The sequence below is a fragment of the Scyliorhinus canicula genome, chromosome 10, assembly GCF_902713615.1.
Source record: "Scyliorhinus canicula chromosome 10, sScyCan1.1, whole genome shotgun sequence".
NCBI lineage: Eukaryota > Metazoa > Chordata > Chondrichthyes > Carcharhiniformes > Scyliorhinidae > Scyliorhinus > Scyliorhinus canicula.
The window spans coordinates 99,456,419-99,478,084 of record NC_052155.1 but is presented as its reverse complement, the minus strand read 5'-3'; the positions used below and the strand labels follow the sequence as shown (position 1 = coordinate 99,478,084).

At 45.6% G+C, this 21,666-nt stretch overlaps 1 protein-coding gene across 12 annotated transcripts in view; it reads left to right on the top strand.

Moving 5' to 3' along the window:
- The window catches only part of tox (thymocyte selection-associated high mobility group box), a 495,189-nt gene that overhangs the window by 463,512 nt on the left and 10,011 nt on the right, over positions 1–21,666 (top strand). For all 12 annotated transcript variants that reach the window (XM_038809433.1, XM_038809432.1, XM_038809423.1 and 9 more), the window contains one exon: positions 2,533–2,678. In XM_038809433.1, the coding sequence (XP_038665361.1) occupies positions 2,533–2,678 (146 nt within the window). The remainder of the gene's footprint in view (positions 1–2,532; positions 2,679–21,666) is intronic.

The window sequence follows — 21,666 nt, the reverse complement described above, 5'->3', positions numbered from 1 at the left end:
TTTATACTTGATTCAACACAAGCTCTTTATTGAACTACATGTCGAAACAAATGCGTAATTGTTCCTGTATCATAAACTCCCAATACAAATATTCTGCTTTGATCATTATTACATACAAACATAGAAATTAGGAGCAGGCGGAGGTCATTCGGCCCTCCGAGCCTGCTCCACCATTCATTATGATCATGGCAGATCATTAAACTCAATAGCCTAATCCTGTCTTCCCCCTTATATACTTTGATCCTCTTCACTCCAAGTGTAATATCTAACTGCTTCTTGAAAACAAACAATGTTTTGGCCTCAACTGCGTTCTGTGGTAATGAATTCCGCAGGCTGACTCTCTTGGTGAAGAAATTTCTCCTCATCTCCTCAAATTTGTCCTCAATGCTCTACCCCATATCCTCAGACTGTGACCCCCTAGTTCGGTACACCCCCACCATAGGGAACATCTTTCCTGCTTCTACCCTGCTAGTCCTGTTGGAATTTTATAGGTTTCTATGAGATCCCCACTTATTCTTCTGAACTCCAGCAAATACAATCCTAACCAACTCAACCTCTCCTCATACATCCATCCTGCCATCCCAGGAATCAGTCTGGTTAAACCTTCACTGCACTCCCTCTATAACAAGAACATCCTTCTTCAGATAAGGATACTGAAACTGCCCACAATTGTCCAGGTCTATCCTCATTAATTTAAGCAGATGACCATATCTATTAACTTTAGACATGACAGAAATTAGCATCTAATTTAATTTGCAGGATTGTTAACTATTGCACCATAAATGCTAAAGATTTTTGAAAACAACAAAGGTATTTTAAGCCTCTGTTTTCATCAGTTTCTTTTTCCTTTCATTAAATCCCCTACCTAACACCCCATCTTTGTTTTACTGGGAAGCACAATTTGCACCTAAATCTTTGTCTGTCTTTTGTATCTAGCATGAGAAAGTCTGAGAAAGCAGCTTAAAATGGCCCGTACTCTGACTTGCCAATTGTTTCCATCCTGGTCAGCTGAAGGGCTTTTCTCTTGAGAAAAACCAATCTGGCAATGGCAGAATTATGTCACTAAATCACCTAAATTTGAGCATGCTCAGTCAATAATTCTGCCCCTCGCCATGATAGTGAGGCTGTATGTTGATGCACTTACCCTTCACACCAGGTGCTGCCAGTACTAAATTGGCAAATGAAATTTAATGATGACATTAAAGATGTAGGACACATTGGAATAAATTAATTGCATTTCCCCAACTTGTTACTTAAATACTTCAGAGAATATCAGCTTATCAGAACACTGCTGAGAAGTGTTGTTAGTATTTATAATAGGCGCATCAAAGGAAATACATCAACCCACCCGCTGTCCTTTACACAAACCCAAATTAATTGCAAAGTTGGTCAGTTCCACACAAAGAAAAGTACGGTGAGGAAATGAACAGTAAAAGGGTTACAAAATTGAAGCATTAGTCCCAAATTTCCAGTAATCTGAAAGTTGAAAACTGACATTTTCTGGATGAAATTCGGGAAAGACCTGGTAATGCTGGGTCACTAACCAGTGAATATTGAAACTAATGTGGGAGGCAATTAATTGCTCTTCAAAAGCTGGCCTAACTGGACAGTAGCAAGACTTAGCTATATTTTTGGGCCTATTGAGTCTGAGCTGTGGGTTCCACTTTTGCTGCAGCTATATACTGCAAGCTCCTTCCCACCACTGACCACCCCACCACCTCCCTTCCATCCCAACCCCACCTCCATCTGAGGCAGGTTAGCCTACTGTGCCTTTAGATGACGTGGACTTCTCTGGAATATATAAATACCACTGTTCCCAGGATTTGGTATAAAATCAGCATTTCATTTTTATTTTTCAGCCGGCATCAGCAAACCATTTGCAATGCATATTTATCTGAGCTACAGAGAGCTAGAAAGCAAAGTTACCTACATGATGTAGTCAGTGTGTGGATTCTGAAAGGCCACAAGTTAGCAGACAGGGAAAAACAATTGACTATCATTAGTGTGAACTGTTAGCTGGTTAGTTGGTGACAACTGTTATATTGATAACAACCATCTGTTATGTTATATTTTCTTGCTTTCAGGACAACTTGGAATTTTTAAATGTTTGCCTTGACTAAAATTAATGAATGAATTGTTTTTGGATGATATCAAATATTTTCTCAGCAGCTAGGGAGAAGGGAATGGTACAGAATAGCAAATATAGTAAACCAGTATGTTTTTGCTGGGATAACATCTAACATTTATGGCCCTTAAAAAGTAATTACAGGGTGTAAATAGCTAGCATTTGAAGCTTCAAAGATCAGCATTCATTCAATAATCCACATGTCCTCCTGGTATTGTAAATACAGTGTTAGTTAAAATGCAAAATTGATCTTTTTGTTTCTCTTCCCCCTCCCCCAATCAGAATGATTATTTGTCAACATGAAGCTTTAGAAAATCACAAAATCTCAGAGAATTCACTTTTGATCTTATTCTTTTCATTGTTTCATGATTGACAACCTTGAAAATCCTTGTTATTTTCTGCTTCAGGGGTTCTTACAATCTGAGTTTCAGAACATAATCAACTCAACATCTACAGCTGCACCTGTTGCTACTCCAACAATGGACTGTGTTCGTTCAGTTTGCCGAAATCCCCCACCACAGAGTGTTGACTGGAATGACTACTGCAATAATGGGTTAGTGGTCAGTAGTTGCACATAAAGCCAAAACCACAGCTTCACATTTTAGATGGGTGTCAAAGGGTTGTTATTACATGCTTAGATTTTTTTTTGTTGCTGGTTGCAGTAGATCTAAGTAAAATATGGGTAAAGTTGAACTTTAATTTCTGAAACAATTAGGTAAATAGTGATTAATATCCTTGCAAGGCAATATTTACACTAGGGTTGCTCACTCTGCAGGTTTTTCCTGAACTGTTCAGGAATTAAATATTGAACTCCAGGTAAGCAACTTAATAATCACAAAGGCATTTTATTTGAGCATGTTCGTTTGTTAGTTATATTGGAGATGGGAACAAGGCTGTTGGATTGAGCAGGGCAATTGAAGGTCAGAGGCCATTTTTTTTATTATTCGTTCATGGCAAGTAGATGTCGCAAGCTGTGCTAGCATTTATTGTCCAGCCCTAATTACCCTTAAGGGGGGCAATTAAGAGTCCACCAGATTGCTATGGGCCTGCAGGTACATCTAAGCCAGTCCAGGTAAAGACAGCAGATTTCCTTCCCCAAAGAACATTAGCGAACCAGGTGGGTTTTTACGACAATCGACAGTGATTTTATGGTCATCATTAGACTTTTAATTCCATATATTTTATTGAGTTTAAATTCCATCATCGGCCGTGAAGGGATTCGAACCCGGGTCCCCAGATCATTATCGTGGATCTCTAGATTATTAGTCCATCAACAATGCCACTATGCAAACGCCTATAAGACTGACGCACGGTGGCACAGTGGTTAGCATGGGTGCCTCACAGTGCCAGCGACCCGGGTTCAATTCCAGCCTTGGGTGGCACTCTGTGTGAAGTTGGCATGTTCTCCCCGTGTCTACATGGGTTTACTCCAAGTTCTCTGGTTTCCTCCTGCATGTGCATATTGCACTTCCTGTTAACTTCAAATGTTCACACTGTTAATGGGAAGTGTGCATGCTTGACACCTGTAATTGCACTCTCTTTCTGGCATTACAAACTTACAATATAAGTCCAGACACAGAAATTTATAACGGAACTATATATAAAAATAAGGATAAAAATTTATTGCTGAGAATTTCCTTGGAGTTTCTCTTGATTGGCTGCCATAGCTTTATCTGAAGATAAATGAAAACCCTGTTTAGATTAATTATCCAGGGTTTCCATCCATCTTTCCACTCAAGTTACAACAGCTGATTGGGAGAAACCTTGAGGAAACTGCAAGCACGTGATTTTGAAATGTGTACTGAATTATCTCACCACAACCTGGAACAATGATCTGTTGTACTTCAACCACGCTTCATTTGTAGATGACTTGATCTTGAACCTGGTTATACAAAGCCAGCACATGGGTAATCACAGGCATATGGAAGGCTAGTGATGAATTGTGATTTCTTGTACTAGTTCATGGCACATCTGGATTTAAGCCCAAAGCAAGAGAAGTAAATATGCATGTCTATAATTCTTACTCAGGCAAACAGTTATATTTTTGATATCTGGTACTCATTACTTCCTCGTTCATTAAAATGTCCATTTTACGGATAGTCTAGCAAACTGAGAAAAATGAAGCAATCTCTTTTTTGGAGCGGGAGAATGAAATTGGTCTTGGGAGATGATGTAAAATGGGCAGTAACCAATCAGCAGACTGATTTACACAATACCAGAATTTCTTTTCCATTGAAGTCAGGATATTGGTGCCCAAAATTGACTTTTGTTATGCTCACCCTGCCCATGAAACAGGTCCAATTTCTCCCCTTTGGGCTTTTGAACATTAATAAAACCTATCTAAGTGTTGATCTTACAGAGGTACATAAATTGTATGGAAAGGACATATTGAACTGTGAGACTAGATTGTTGGGGTTCACAGGTTGAACCTAGTAAAAAGCAATTTAGGATTAGTAGGAAGACCTTCTACTAAACTTCTACTGATCTATAGATGGAATAGTCTCCTAGACAGAGCAGATACAAATATAAACCTGGATGCAACAGTAGAGGGCTCATTTTGGATGAATGAGCAGAGGTGGGCTATATAGTCTGCCTCATCCATTATTATCTCGTCGTATTACCAGGAGTGCCCATATCCCTTAAATGAATAAAAAAGGGATTACAAGCGATTGCTAATATTAAAACATTTATGGATGTTCTCAACTTTTGCCCAACCGGCATATATGAGTTAAAAAATTACACAAACTGGTTCAGAAAGAGAAAAACAGAAGAGCTAACAAATGGTTGCTGGACTTCAGTGTAAATAAATGTATGTTGAATGCATATTGGAAGAGGAAGCATCTTCAGAATCTATTAGCAAAGGTGAAAAACTGCACTGCCTATTGATCATTCATTGAAATTTTTCAGTCAATGTAGAGCTGTCATCATAAAGATTGGTCAACTGTTAGGACATTTGGCTATTAATTGAGGAAAGAGGGAAGGATGAGGGGCTGATTTAGCACAGTGGGTGCAATAGCTGGCTTTTAAAGCAGACACAGGCAGGCCAGCAGCACGGTTCAATTCCCGTACCAGCCTCCCCGAACAGGCGCCAGAATGTGGCGACTCGGGGCTTTTCACAGGTACTTCATTTGAAGCCTACTTGTGACATTAAGCAATTTTCAATTTCAATTTTCAATTTTTCAATTTCTTGCTCCATCCCAACGGAGGGAACTTCCGGCCCAGCAGCGGGATGCACAAGACATGCAAAAGCCTGGTGACTTTAGCAGGACCGGAAGGTTCCACCGACGGCTAATGGCTCGTCGGGGAACAGAAAATCCCAGCACAGATATTTTTACTTTATACAGGACATTAAAGATGATCTGGGCACAGCACACAATGGAGAGGTTCTTTTTATCAAGTACAAGGCTCCTTTTATCATGTACAATCCTCCTTGTCCTATTTTCCATTGTGTACTGAATCCAAGTGACCTTTTGTGGCAAACACAATAAGAGGAAATTGCCCCTTATACATTAAGAATATTATATGTAGGTTTATACATCCTTTACTGAAATAAATATTCATTGTTGGAGAGGAGTCAGAGAAGAATGAAAAAGATGATTCCATGAGCCAAGGCTCATGGTCAACATGAAGCTGAACTTCTTTGAACTGGAGAGAAGAATACTAAGATAGACAGAATTGAAATCTTTAAAATAATGAGAAGTACAGATCAGGTCCAGTTTATTTAACAGAATGGGAAAAAGGACAAGACGCCACAGGTCTAGCCTTAGCTAAATGTTAAAACACCTGAGATTAAAATGTTCATCTATTGCATGAAACTGGAAATGTGAAACAGACTCTTGACCAGAAGGAAATGAGCGCCTGGACTTGTTCTCCTGCCAGAGGTGAATTGCAACCAATTCACGATCCCCCTGGGATCGCAAATCGGAAAGCAATTCCGTACCCTTGCCATGCAAATTTATGCATGACATGAAATACGAGGGATTCTGAAGGGAATCTCGCTATTGGGCCACCATTTTGAGCGGGTGGCCCAATAACAAGGTGCTGCCCCACCCCGCACTGCAAACCAGCTCCGAGAACTGCATCCCCCAGTAACCCCCAGCAGTTCCCCACCCCAGGATTGCATGGGTTCCCCCCCTATCCCCAGTACATGGGTGACCTGAACCTCCCTTCCCAGGGATTGCTGTAATACAGAGATCGCCCCCAGGGATTCTTGTATTAGGCTGAACCCCCCCCCCCCCCCCCAGGGACCCCTGTAATAGGGAGACCCCCACCCCCGGGACACCTGCAATAGGGTGTCAACAAATATTTCCACACAACTTTCATCTGGGCCTTGAGGAGGTGGGCCCAAGATAGGATAAATTCAATGTCGCGTGTGAAAGAATAGAGCCTTCTCTTTTTTCAGCTCCATGATGTTGTATGTAGATTCTCTTCTAGACTGAGGGTGGGATTCTCCATCAGCGTGATCCTCCTCTTCACCGGCAGCGCACTCATGCCTGCAGATTTCCCAACGACGTGGACGTGGCCATAATGGGAAATCCCGCTGCCGATGGGGGTGCGACGCACCAGAAAGTGGGTCTGGCGGGACAGAAAATCCTGCCCTTATGATGAGTATGCTATTTGTTGGCTCTCGACATCAGGGTGCCATTGCCAATATATTTGGTCATATGAGAGTTCCAGAAAACTGACTTGTGATGTCCAGAGTCAACAAAAGTGTGCCTTGTTTTTGAGAACTTGTAAAAATAGTTATCAAATCACTGAGTTCAAATGAGCCATCATTGGTAGGCTACGTCAACAAGATTCAAACATTCTTGTGTTCCTCGATAAGGAATATAGCTTAGAATCAATGGAACACAAAGGATATCTTCAGGTCACTACCAAACAAATCACCTCAAAGTTGAACTTGTAAGATTACCATGACCTACTCAAGGATTACTATCCAAGTAAGTATAGATATTAGCAAATGAAGATGATACCAGAGTTAATGTGCCATTTGGATATTTCCCTTGTGCTATCTTATCTCAGATTGGACATTTGTCTGCCCATAACTCCCATAGAGTGGAAGAATTATCATTTACATTTGATTCTGTTCTCAATGAAAAGGCTTTTTGTTGTGTTTTGTTTTCTTCGTCTCCAGAATTAGGCACCAATAGAATTGTGGGACTGCATAACATCTTTCTTAATTGGGTTGTATTAATCAGCTGTAACTTTCATGTTCATTCGTTAGGACTTAAATAAAACAATAAAACTTCTACAACCTCAAATACCAACTTTACATCTTCAGATCAAACAGCAGTTAAAGCAAGACGTAAGTGTCAGAAACATGGCACATATACAATATAAGAACAGTCAATAATTAGAAAAGATAATTTGGCCCTCGGAACCCATCTCATTAATAACCTAACAAATCTATTTGCTGCATTTTAAATATTTCTTTACTGTTCTTCATGGCAAACTGTTTTCAAAATTCTTGCAATTCCAGCATTAACAGGAAAACATTAGTAAATCAGCAGAACCAGTCAATTGTCAGAAACCATGGACCTCATAACAGTGCAGTAAGAAGTCTTACAACACCAGGTTAAAGTCCAACATGTTTGTTTCAAACACTAGCTTTCAGAGCACTGCTCCTTCCTCAGGTGAATGAAGAGGTATGTTCCAGAAACATATATATAGACAAATTCAAAGATGCCAGACAATGCTTAGAATGCGAGCATTTGTAGGTAATTGAATCTTTACAGATCCAGAGATAGGAGTAACCCCAGGTTAAAGAGATGTGAATTGTCTCAAACCAGGACAGTTCGTATGATTTCACAAGCCCAGGCCAGATGGTGGGGGATGAATGTAATGCGACATGAATCCCAGGTCCCGGTTGAGGCCGTACTCATGTGTGCGGAACTTGGCTATAAGTTTTTGCACAGCGATTCTGCGTTGTCGCGTGTCCTGAAGGCCGCCTTGGAGAACACTTACCCGGAGATCAGAGGCTGAATGCCCTTGACTGCTGAAGTGTTCCCCGACTGGAAGGGAACATTCCTGCCTGGTGATTGCCGTGCGATGTCCGTTCATTCGTTGTTGCAGCGTCTGTATGGTCTCGCCAATGTACCACGCTTCTGGACATCCTTTCCTGCAGCGTATGAGGTAGACAACGTTGGCCAAGTCGCACGAGTATGTACCGCGTACCTGGTGGGTGATGTTCTCACGTGTAATGGTGGTATCCATGTCAGTGATCTGGCACGTCTTGCAGAGATTGCTATGGCAGAGTAGTGTGGTGTCGTGGTCGCTGTTCTGAAGGCTGGGTAGTTTGCTGCAGACAATGGTTTGTTTGAGGTTGTGCGGTTGTTTGAAGGCAAGTAGTGGGGGTGTGGGGATGACCTTGGCAAGATGTTCATCCTCATCGATGATGTGTTGGAGGCTGCGAAGAAGATGTCGTAGTTTCTCCACTCCAATAAAGTACTGGACGACGAAGGGTACTCTGTCAGTTGCGTCCTGTGTTTGTCTTCTGAGGAGGTCGGTGCGGTTTTTTGCTGTGGCGCATTGGAACTGTCGATCGATGAGTGGAGCGCCATATCCCCTTCTATAGTGGGGTGGGGCCTGATAGAGCCAGCGGGGGAAATTGGGGCTCCCTTTAAAACTACCGCCCTGGAGGGGGGTTTTCGCAAGCTCTGGCTCTGCTCACCTTTTAATCCTTTATTTGCCATAGTTCACATTCCATAATTGTCCATTTTTAGGATATATGTCTTGCACTCTGTCCCTTGATGATCCTGATTGGAGTTTAGTGATGAGACGCTGAATCAAATTTTGAAGAATCCTCATTTGACCATGTTGATCAGAGTTGGCTGGGGTTGGGCCCAGTTTGCAATGCTGTTGTTGGTGGTCCATCGAGCTGCACAGTGTGCATCAAGATGATGGCTACCATTGAGTATACTGTTCCAGATGAGGATTCTGGCTCTGTGGTGCAGGTCTTTGGAGCTCACTTTGAAGAACTGTGAGGTATCCTTGGAGAATGCTGGAGGCGCAGGAGAGAATCCTTGAATTTGATAAGGAACTTTCCCTGATAAAGGGTCCACCTTTGATTCGTTGAGATCCTGCTGCATTGTGCATTGACTATCCTGATAGGTTTGGGAGGTAGGGACCGGACATGAGTGTCTGTGAGATTGTTTTCTGAAGAGAAGTGGGAGGTGAGTTCCCAATTGAGTTTTAAAATTGGCTGCCATGCTTTCGGAATCTTAATCTGGAGGCTGGGCGTATCAGTTTCGATGGAGCACAGAGTATTCAGTCTTCAAGGCCGAATGTACCACTGGCCATATATTACCCTGCGCTCGATGGTCGTCATGAGGGATTGGAGGTGACCAGTCGTGTCGGGTCAGCCCCCTAGGCTGGGCCTGGGTTGAGGATCGTTTGAGTGTAGGGGCGGCAACATGATGGAAGTGAAAGTGCACTGTTCATTGGCATCTTGAGAGGTCCAAAAGGGTATTCGATGATCTTGTCATGGCTTTGGCCTGTTCAAACAGCATAGATGGTGTTATTGTCCTGCAGTTCTTCAAGAATCCTGGATGTTACTCCCTCATGATTATGTTGTTGAGCATTTGTTGTTGTCTTTTCCCCTGAAAGGGCCTGCGAGATGTGAACACAAGATTGAGAATCACCTGTTATCCTGTTCTAGCAAAAGCCATATTGAGTTGATAATGTGCAATGTGGTCTGTGCACAGTTTTACTCCTTTTATTTATTAAGAGGAGTAATCCTTGTGGTAATGGGAAGGGAGTGCTTTTTCTCATTTATAATGAAGATAACTGGAGCCACGGCAGGTGATGGGTGGTTGGTTGGTGTGGAGTTGGGTGGTAGGGTTAGTTAAGTCTTCACTGAGATTGAGGATAGCCCCTCAGTTAGAGCTAACCATAGCGGATCTTTATTTTACTTTTGTGAAGAAACCATACGTGTTTCCTTCGCTGGCCAGGCAAATTATGTATCCTGGGGAGGACTGAATTCCTTCTGACCTTTCCTTGAGGTTGGAGTATTTTTTGGGGGGGTCTATTTTCTTTAGAGCTATTAGAATAGGCGGAATTGAGTGGCCACGCATTCCGAGGTGGGTTGGTTGGTCCTTGACTAATTTGATGAAGAAAGAGACTGTTTGTTATACATAGAATTTACATAGAATTTACAGTGCAGAAGGAGGCCATTCGGCCCATCGAGTCTGCACCGGCTCCTGAAAGAGCACCCTACCCAAGGTCAACACCTCCACCCTATCCCCATAACCCAGTAACCCCACCCAACACTAAGGGAAATTTAGCCTGGTCAATCCACCTAACCTGCACATCTTTGGACTGTGGGAGGAAACCGGAGCACCCGGAGGAAACCCACGCACACACGGGGAGGATGTGCAGACTCCGCACAGGCAGTGACCCAAGCCGGAATCGAACCTGGGACCCTGGAGCTGTGAAGCGATTCTGCTATCCATAATGCTACCGTGCTGCCCCTATACCTTTACCTTGTTGGAGCCCTTCCCTCACATGGGGGTAGTTTTGATGGGGGATTAGGCGCCCTCCTCCAAGTGGTCTTATATGTTGTTTTGCTGAGTATCCTCCTCATTGTGGCTGGGTTTTCTATGTGAAAGATGTGATATGATTTGATTTGATTTGATTTATTGTCACGTGTACCGAAGTACAGTGAAAAGTATTTTTCTGCGGCCGAGGGAACGTACACAGTACGTGCATAGTAGACAAAGAGAATAATCAACAGATTACATTGACAAATGGTACATCGACAAACAGTGATTGGTTACAGTGCACAGTAACAGTAAGTGGGCAGCACGGTAGCATTGTGGATAGCATAATTGCTTCACAGCTCCAGGGTCACAGGTTCGATTCTGGCTTGGGTCACTGTCTGTGCGGAGTCTGCACATCCTCCCCGTGTGTGCGTGGGTTTCCTCCGGGTGCTCCGGTTTCCTCCCACAGTCCAAAGATGTGCAGGTTAGGTGGATTGGCCATGATAAATTGTCCTTAGTATCCAAAATTGCCCTTAGTGTTGGGTGGGGTTACTGGGCTATGGGGATAGGGTGGAGGTGTTGACCTCGGGTAGGGTGCTCTTTCCAAGAGCTGGTGCAGACTCGATGGGCCGAATGTCCTCCTTCTGCAATGTAAATTCTATGACAAGAGGTCCTACAACACCAGGTTAAAGTCCAACAGATTTGTTTTGAACCACTAGCTTTCAGAGCACTGCCCCTTCCTCAGGTGAATGAAGAGGTGGGTTCCAGAAACATTTATTTAGACAAAGTCAAAGATGCAATACAATATGTATCAAAGCAAACCTGTTGGACTTTAGCCTGGTGTTGTAAGACTTCTTACTGTGCTCAGCCCAGTCCAACGCCGGCATCTCTACATCATGGTTACAGTGCAGAAGAAGGGGCCAAACAGAGCAAGAGCAAAATAGGGCGTCGTGAACAGTGTTTTTACAGGGAACAGATCAGTCCGAGGGAGAGTCGTTGAGGAGTCTTGTAGCTGTGGGGAAGAAGCTGGATGTGCGGGTCTTCAGACTTCTGTACCTTCTGCCTGATGGAAGGGTCTGGAAGAAGGCAATGCCTGGGTGGGAGGGGTCTCTGATAATGCTGTCTGCCTTCCTGAGAATCAATGTGAGGGTTGCAAGCCTGTGTGATGCGTTGGGCTGAGTTCACCACACTCTACAGTTTCTTGTGATCTTGGACCGAGCAGTTGCCATACCAGGCTGTGATGCAGCCAGATAGGATGCTCTCTATGGCACATCTGTAGACGTTTGTGAGTGTCGATGCAGACATGCCAAATTTCTTTAGCTTCCGGAGGAAGTAGAGACATTGTTGGGCTTTCTTGACTGTTGCATTGATGTGAGTGGGCCAGGACAGATTGTTGGTGATGGTTACCACCAGGAACTTAAAGCTATCGACCATCTCCACTTCAGAGCCATTGATGCAGACAGGAGTGTGTGTCGTGCTACGCTTCCGGAAGTCGATGATCAGTTCCTTGGTCTTTCTGACATTCAGAGAGAGGTTGTTTTCGGTACACCATGCAACCAAGTGATTTATCTCCCTTTGTAGTCTGATTCGTCGTTGTTTGAGATACGACCCACTGTCTCTATTTGTCTCTATTGAGGCAAAGCTGTCATTTCTCTTAATATTCTTCTTGTGATGGCGAGCTGTGCCAGTCGGTGGCTAATATTCCTAGGTCAGCTCAAGTGATCTTCCCTTAGGCGCTTTTTTCTTCTTCTCTTCATCTGAGTCAGCAGTGTGCTGTCTCAAACCCTGGTCCGATCTGGTTGTCTATGGGAGATTCCCTTTATTGTACTGAAGGAAAGGATTGGTCCCCCCGCCCCCCTCCTCCCTCCTCCTCCTGCGCCCCCCCGCGCCCCCCCACCCCCCCCCCCCCCCCCCAGCCTTCCCCCATGGGCACCAAATTATTTGATGACTTGATGATTCTTCTTCTCTTTGGTGATGGAGTCTTCCCGGCTGGGCTGGGGTAATCTATTTCTCATGTAAATGGGAATGGTGCACTACCCTGGTTGTGGTTGATGAGGTGCAGGATCAGATGGGGTGTAGGTTTCGGGATGTGCTGGAGGTCCTGGGCGTACTGATTCTTGTGTGTCAGAATGTGCTGGGCTAGGCCAGGTCCGGTGCTGTGGTTGGCACTCTGTTGTCTCCTGAAGCTTGGAATATCCTTATAGAAGGCACTTATTAGGGACATCCTGAAAGGCTGTGTTTTGCTTCTTCAACGCACGAGGGCTTGGGGTTGAGCCGGCTCCTGTACTTTGGTTGATTTCCTGTTGCCCACCTAATGGTCAGGGCGCTTTCTTGTTTGAATGAGCAGCTTGTTCTCCTCTTCATTAATGGGTGATGTGTGTGTACCAAGGAATATAGACCAATGGGGGGGGTCCTGATCCTTTGTTATCCTGTGACCCACTCCTGGCAGTTTTAATTCTCCTTTATTTTATTTTCGTTGGGAGGTGTTGGCAGCCCTGATCATAATCTGAACATGTTGCTGCTGGTCCTCTCCATATAAATGAATGAAATTATGTTGGTTCTGTACTGGGCCTGAGACTGGGGTTATGTTGTGTTGTGTGATATATATGTAATGCCCTTTTAGAACTGGGGTTATTGTGTATTTTCATTGAATGTTTCCTGTGTTTTTTAAAGGGTGGGTATAAAGAATCTGTGATTGGCTTCTGTATGGGTGCAGACAGGTCTGATATCCGAGGAGGGGAGATAGTGGTGTGTCATTAGTGCCTCTGGTGCTGCTGGAGATGAGGGATATGTATGTTGGTGCATGCCCGAACATGGCACAAATGATTTATCCTGAATTCTCGTAGCAATTCCGTAGCAATTGCTGTTTGGGATGGCGTGCACCATTTTACCAAGTTTTCAAGTCCTTATCCTGTTTCTCTCTTGTTCTCTGGTTGGGTTTATAGAGGCATAAGGTTGTGTCTAATGACTGTATTGAGCTCATTATACTGCTGTCCTCCTGTCCCCTCCCTCTGTATCCACGTCGATGAGTCTTTTGTTTGGTTTGTTGTGCTGTGTCATTCTTGTGGTTTTGTTGTGTTATTCGTCAAAATATATGAACTGAAATATCATGGTTTTTTTAAAAATTGGCACCCTGATCAGCACAGAAGGTAACAGCCCCCTACCCCTCCCCCATGAACATGGGAGACACCCGCATAAGCATTGGGGCTCTCACCCTCACCCCCCCCCCTCCCCCCACACCACCACCCTCCAACCATCAGGGTCTCCTTGTCTCCCTCCCCCTTCCATCCCCCCAATCCCTCCCAAATACCATCAACATCAGGGCTCTCATACCCCCCCTCCCCACTACAAACATCAGGAGCTCCTCCTCCCGAACAAACATAACCCCGCCCCCAATGGAGCTGCCCGGGGGTCTGTCCCGGCACTGCCCCCGGGCACAGGTTGGCAGCAGAATCAATCTATGCTGGCTGGCATGTCCCTCTTCCCCTAAGGGCTATACCTTGTGCCTCCAGAGGAGCACCTCAACACTAATTCATGTTTTCCCAAACCTGTTGTAAACATTTTTTGCGAGGTATGAATATTCAGTGAGGGGGGATCGCGCGGCTGGGTCGGAGTAAGTATATTAAAATCTATTTAAGTGAGGTTCCTGCCATTTCTGGGCCTGAATCTCATTACATCGTCGGCGAGAGGTGTGGAAAATTAGTGCCGCCGGCGAGAATCATTTTCCCCGATTCTCTTGGGATTTTCTGCCCACATCGCCCTTCCTTCTGACGGTTAATGCGAGCTGTAAAGCGCCTTACTAGATTTACAAATGGACCAAAGGCATTTTGTTACATAATTACACAGTTTGATACATTAAAATAGCTTAGAACAGCTTGGTAGTCATTTAAATCCTTATAACTTTAACATTATAAGCAGTCAGTTTCGGTACTGATGGCCAGAAACACTCTGCAATGTCTCAAAGAAGCACTGAATAGGATATTGTTCAAAAGCCAGAGAACCTCATTGTCCAGCATCCAGATGAAGCAGCAAATCAGATTGCAGACCTGCATGGGGGAGGCACGTTTCGACCTCAAAGAGGACACTGCACAGTGAAATTGCAGTAAAAAAATGCCAATACTGATAAAGAATTCAGAAGTAGACTTGCTTGTCTGAAGCAAAAGCTTATGATTGCTGTTTTGTTGTGATACCTGAAGAGCAATGTCGAAGTAACTGATTTTTTTTTTTCGGATTACATAAATCTTGGAAGTCTAGTGAACTCTCAGGAGGAAAGTGATAGACTTCAAGAGGACATAGACAGGCTGGTGGAATTGACGGACACGTGGCAGATGAAATTTAATGCAGAAATGTGTGAAGTGATACATTTGATGGGAAGAAAGAGGAGAAACAGTATAAAATAAAGGATACAATTCTAAAAGGGGAACAGAAACCGAGTGATCTGGGGGTATATATGCATAGATCATAGACATAGATTGGCAAAAGTGGTTAAAGAGACATACGTGTTCCTGGGATTTATAAACAGAGACATAGTGTACAACTGCAAGGAAGTTATGATAAACTTTAATAAAAACACAGGTTTAGCCTCAACTGGAGCATTATGTCCAACTCCGGGCGCTGCACTTTGGGAAGGATGTGAAAGCCTTAGGGCGGGTGCAAAAAAGAATTCTGCGACTGGTTCAGGGATGAGGGACTTCAAATATGTGGATAGATTGGAGAAGTTAGGGATGTTTTCCTTCGGGAAGAGATGGTTCAGAGGAGATTTGATAGAGGTGTTCAAAATCGTGAGGCGTTTACACCGGGTAGTTAAAGTGAAATTGTTCCTATTGGTGGAACAGTCAAGATCCAGAGAAAACAGATTTAAGGTGGCTGCAAAAGAACCAACGGTGAGATGAGGAATATCACTTTTTACGTAGCCAATTGTGAGGACCTGGAATGCATTGCCTGAGAGTGTGGTGAAAGCAGATTCAACCGTGGCTTTCGAATGAAAATTGCATAAGAACCTGAAGAGAAAAACAAATTGCAGAGTTACAGGGAAAGGACAGGAGGTTTAGGGGTAGCTGAGTTCCTCTTGCACAGAGCCAATACTGACACAGCTCCTCCAATGCTATAACCATTCTAAGATGCTAGATAGTCCATGGGCAGGATTCTCTGACAATGGGGCTATGTTCCCACGCCAGCGGAAAAACAAGTGCCAACCACTCCGGTGTCAATAGCCCCCGAAAGTGAGGAATTCTCCAATTTTGCGGGGGCTGGGTTGACGCCAGAGTGGTTGGCGCCGCTCCAGCCGGCGTTGAACGAAGCCATATTCCCGTGCATGCGCGGTTGTTCTCTTCTCCATGCCACCCTCCGGGCAATTTGGCGGAGCCCTACAGGGGCCCGGCGTGATGAAAGAAGACCCCCACGGAACCAGCCCGCCCGCAGGATCGTTGGCCCCAATCGCGGGCCAGGCCACCGTGGGGGCCCCCCCCGGGGTCGGATACCCCTGCGCCCCCCCCAGGACCGCCCCCGCACACTTACCTGCCAGGTCCCGCCGTGCGTGAGGTGAGTAATTCATGCCGGCGAAACTGGGCAAAACAGGACGGCCCGTCGAGGCTCGGAGAATCGCCGGGTGGGTGCTGCTGTCAACGGCCCCCGAAAAATGGCGCCGGAGACTAGGGCAGCTGGCGGCGGGGCGGGATTCACAACTCCCCTCGGGGATTGTCCGACCTGGCACAGGGTCAGAGAATCCCGGCCCATATGTTCCATCGTTGGGTAGATTCATTTGCCACTTTTATTGTTTCTTGGGTTGTACCATTATTGTGAAGATTAGGAAGTACATAACCAAGGTAGTCTTGATGTTAGTTGTTAGCCATTGGAACTGTTGATAATTTGACCGATCCCTCCAAAAGGCATGCCCTTATCCGAGCAACATAAAGAGCTTAAACCTGTCGTTGTCCACCATCCCTCACCACCCCTCTCTCCCCCCCCCCCTCCCCCCAAACAAACACACACACACACTCCACTAAGCTAAAACAGAGAAAACAACTGTTTAGTTTAAATCAAACACATTCAAGCCTGCACGTCATCGACACTATTGGGATTTCTTAAACCGATTTTACTCTAAGAAAGCAACCGAGGATGATTCTGGCTCAGGAATCAATCAGGAGAAAAATAAAACTAATTTAAGTACAAGATATTGGCCGAAAGAATAGCATGGGCTGGTGTGATTTTATTTTTACTCCCATTTTTTTATCATATTCGCACATGGGATGTGGACATCACTGGCTAGGCCAGCATTAATTGTCCATCTCTATTTGCCTTTGAGAAGGCAATGGTGAGCTGCCTTCTTGAACAGCAGCAGTCCATGTGGTGTAGGAACATCCGTGGTGCTGTTAGAGAGAGAGTCCCTGGAATTTGACCTAGTGACAGGGAAGGAATGGTGATACATTTCCAAGTCAGCATGGTGTGTGGCTGGGAGGGGAACTTCCAGGTGGTGGTGTTCCCATGCATTTGCTGCCCTTGTCCTTCTAGGTGGTAGAAGTCACAGATTTGGAATGTGCTATAAAATGTGCGGACGGAGATAAGGAGTCATTTCTTCACACAAAGAGTGGTGAGCATGTGGAATTCATTGGCACTGGAAGTAGTTGATGCTACAACTTTGAATGTATTCAAGAGGCGGCTGGGTATAGCACTTGGGGAGAATGGGATCAAAGACTATGGGGAGAAAGCAGGATTAGGCTATTGAGTTGGATGATCAACCATGATCGTGATGAATGGCGGAGCAGGCTCAAAGGGCCAAAAGGCCTCCTCCTGCTCCTATCTTCTATGTATCTATGTTTGGACAGCACGGTAGCATAGTGGTTAGCACAATTGCTTCACAGCTCCAGGGTCCAAGGTTCGATTCCCGGCTTGTGTCACTGTCTGTGCGGAGTCTGCATGTTCCCCCCCCCGTGTGTGTGGGTTTCCCCCGGGTGCTCCGGTTTCCTCCCACAGTCCAAAGATGTGCAGGTTAGGTGGATTGGTCATGCTAAATTGCCCTTAGTGTCCAAAATTACCCTTAGTGTTGGGTGGGGTTACTGGATTATGGGGATAGAGTGGAGGTGTGGGCTTGGGTAGGGTGGGCTCTTTCAAAGAGCCGGTGCAGACTCGATGGGCTCAATGGCCTCCTTCTGCACTGTAAATGCTATGAAATGAACCTTGGTGAGTTCCTGCAGTGCCTCTTATAGATGGTACACGTTGCTGCCACTGTGCATCAGTGGTGGAGGTTGTAAATGTTTAAGATGGTGGATTGGGTGTCAATCAAGTGGACTGCTTTGTCCTGGATAGTGTTGAGCTTTTTAAGTGTTGTTGGAGCTGCACTCATCCAGGCAAGTGGGGAGTATTCCATCACACTCCTAACTTCTGCTTTGTACATGTTAGACAGGCTTTGAGGAAGCAGGAGATTAGTTACTTTCTGCAAAATCCCCAGCGTCTGATCTGCTCTACGTGCAGATTGACACAGTTGGTAGCACTTTTGAGTTAGTAGTTTGTGGGTTTAAGTTCATATTAGAACTTTAGCCTATAATCTCCAGTTCAGAATTGAGTGGGTGTTGCATTACTTGTGTTATATATCAGGCGAACTGCAGATCAAGGAGGTAAGTTGTAGGTGGAAGGTTCACCATCACTACTAAGGTCATTGGAAAATTTAAACTGATTAAGAAATGAAAAGATAAAGTTGCAGCCATTCAGGATTCTGTTAACTTGAAACAGATTGTGCTTGAAGGGGTGGTTACATGAGTTGTTTGGTAGTTGGTGTCCACCCTCCAATGCTCATCTTTGCCACTGCATGTTCCAACAAACTCTTACACTATATTTGATGCCTTCCCAGAGGAGCCTTCTTTGTTTTGGTTGGTACCAAGCCAGGAACTCCCATGAGCCAGTGGGATGTTTGACCTCTTCAGGCATATAAGGAGGAAATCCCTAAAACGTTTTGTTGTCCTCCTGGGAGTCTCCTCTTGTGGCCATGTTTCAAGTACGTCAGTTGCTTTGAGAGTCTGGTACAGTCATATTAGCTACATGCCGCACAAATTACTCGTCCTGCCCATTGGAACTGGTTTTGAGTGATGAGCACCCTGATGCTGAGCAAGTTGGCTTGGGAGAGGATGCGACATTTAGAATGTCTTTCTTGCCACTGGAATTTGAAGATTTTAGTGATAGGAACAGGATAGTGTACGAGGTGGTGTCAGTTTGACTCAGTGGTAGTGCTGTTATCTCTGAGTCAGATCACAATGGATTTGAGCTTCATTCGCACCTATAAGCAATGGAGGCTTCAGCGCAATATTGAGAAAGCACTACATTGTCAGAAATACTGAACCAATGTCTTGCCTGCTTGTTCAGTGGCTATAAAAGATGTCCTGGGGCTATTCAAACAAGGGCCAGGATTTAATCTGGGCAACAAAGTTCTCAACCATCGATTTCTCCGGGAGGCCCAACACTATTACATTATAATCAGGCACTCTCCTGGGCAGCAACAGCCAATTAAGCCATCATTAGGGTCGAAATACCACCCTTGAAAGTTGCTGACCAATCAGAGGCCGGTGGTTCTCCAGTACCAGCAGCACCAGTGGGAACAATGGCCAGTGCCAGTACTACAGTGGGGATTTAGTTCCCACAGGACAACCAATGGATCCCCAGATAGAAATGAGTATGGATGTGATTGGGATTGTCGGAAGGGAGTTGTCAGTAAAGGGTTACATAGAACATACAATGCAGGAGGCCATTCGGCCCAACGAGTCTGCACCGACCCACTTAAGTCCTCACTTCCACCCTATCCCCGTAACCCAGTAACCCATCCTACCCTTTTTGGTCACTAAGGGCAATTTTTATCATGGCCAATCCACCTAACCTGCACGTCATTGGACTGTGAGAGAAAACCGGAGCACACGGAGGAAACGCACAGGGAAAACGTGCAGACTCCGCACAGACAGTGACCCAATGGGGAATCGAACCTGGGACCCTGGCGCTGTGAAGCCACAGTGCTATCCACTTGTGCTACCATGCTGCCCACGGTTGGTTGGGGTCGTCAGCAAAGACGGGGTGTGACTTCCCTTACTGTTGCCATGCTGACTCTCATTCAGAGAGCCAAACCACATCCAAACACACCTTTAAATGAGCAGCTAATTCTGCCTGAAGATCATAGAACCATAGCATCCCTATAATGCAGAAGGAGACCATTCAGCCCATCGAGTCTGCATTGACCCTCTGAAAGAGTACCCTAACAGGCTTCCACCCTATCCCTGCAACCCTGTAACCACACTTAACACACATCCCTGGACATGAAGGGAAATTTTACATGGCCAATCCACTTAACCTGCACATCGATGGACTGTGGGAAGAAACTAGAGCACCTGGAGGAAACCCACGCAGACACGGGGAGAATGTGCAAACTCCACACATGAAGTTACCCAAGGCCGGAATTGAACCCGGCTTTCTGGCGCTGTGAGGCAGCAGTGCTAACCACTATGCCACTGTGCTGCCTTCATCCCTCAGACGCCACTAGCACCAAAATTGATCATCCAATTATTTAAGTTATTCTTTGGGTCATTTTGGGATATTGCCTACACTGATTAATTGCTGAATTTGCCCACAAAATAACAGTAACTGCATTTTAAAAAAGGAAGTGATTAATTGGCAAGTCATTTGTTTGGAACAGTACTCAGACAAAGTAATGAAGCCAAGTATGTATTTTTAGGAGGTGTTAGAAGCAGTCTTCCCACTCAACTCCAAGCTGCAAAACAATATTTTAATGAACAGAGAAGCAAAAAGAAGCTGCTCGGTGCTTTGGACTGGTCGGATGTGGAACTTCAGGGGCGGAATTCTCCGACCCTCTGGGGGGTGGGAGAATCGCCCGGGGCCAGCGTCAATCCTGCCCCCACCGTGTCCCGAATTCTCCGCCCCCCCGACATTCGGCGGGGGTGGGATTGCGCCGCGCCGATCGGCAGGCACCCCGCGCCGGTCGGTGGGCCCTCCCCGCGGCGATTCTCTGGCCCACAATGGGCCGAAGTCCCGCGGCTGACAGGCCTTTCCCGCCGGCGTGGTTTAAACCACCTCTCTTACCGGCGGGATTTGCGGCGTGGGCGGGCTCCGGGGTCCTGGGGGGGACGCGTGGCGATCTGACCCCGGGGGGTGCCCCCACGGTGGCCTGGCCCACCGATAGGCGGGCAGGCCTGTGCCTTGGGGGCACTCTTTTTCTTCCGCCCCAGCCATGGCCTTCACCATGGCGGAGGCGGAAGAGACCCCTTCCCCTGCACATGCGCCGGTGTGACGTCAGCAGCCACTTTTCATATCGAGCACACAGGACAATGGTTCAGCATTTTTGACAATGCAGTGCTTCCCGAGTATTTTATTACCTACACCAAATGGACTGCAGCAAGAATGGCTCACTACCACTTAATCAAGGACAATTACGGATAAGCAACAAATGCTGGCCTGGCCAATGTCACTTATGTCTAAAGGAAGAATATAAGATATTGTGATAAAAACCATTGGGCGAGATTCTCTGCCTTCCCCATGGCATGATTCTCTATGCCGAGAGGCAGACCACTGTTGGCGCAAGGCGGGATCTTCTGGTCCCACCTCTGTCAATGGGATTGCCCATTGAATCCACCCCATGCCACCGGGAAACCCTCAGCTGGGTGCTCTGGCGGTGGGGCCGGAGATCCTGCCGGTGTGACCAGTCGAAAGATGCTGTTGCATCCGTTATTATACACACAAATAGAGCTCAAAACCTGAGTGATCTGACTCAGATGAAAATGCTCCCACTGCAAATTCTTGGGGATTCATTCTGGGAGCATAACTCAGTGGAGTGGATCTACAGTCATAGCGGTCTACAACACAGAAAAGGCCTTTTGGCCCATCGCGTCTGCACTGGTCAAAATCAAGCATCTAAATATTCTAATCCCATTTTCCAGCACTGAGCCCATAGCCTTGTATGCCTTGGCATCACAGGTGCACATCAAAATTATGTGGGTCTCTACCTCTACCATCCTTTCAGTCAGCGAGTTCCAGACTGCCACCACCCTCGGGGTGAAAAGGTTTTTCCTCACA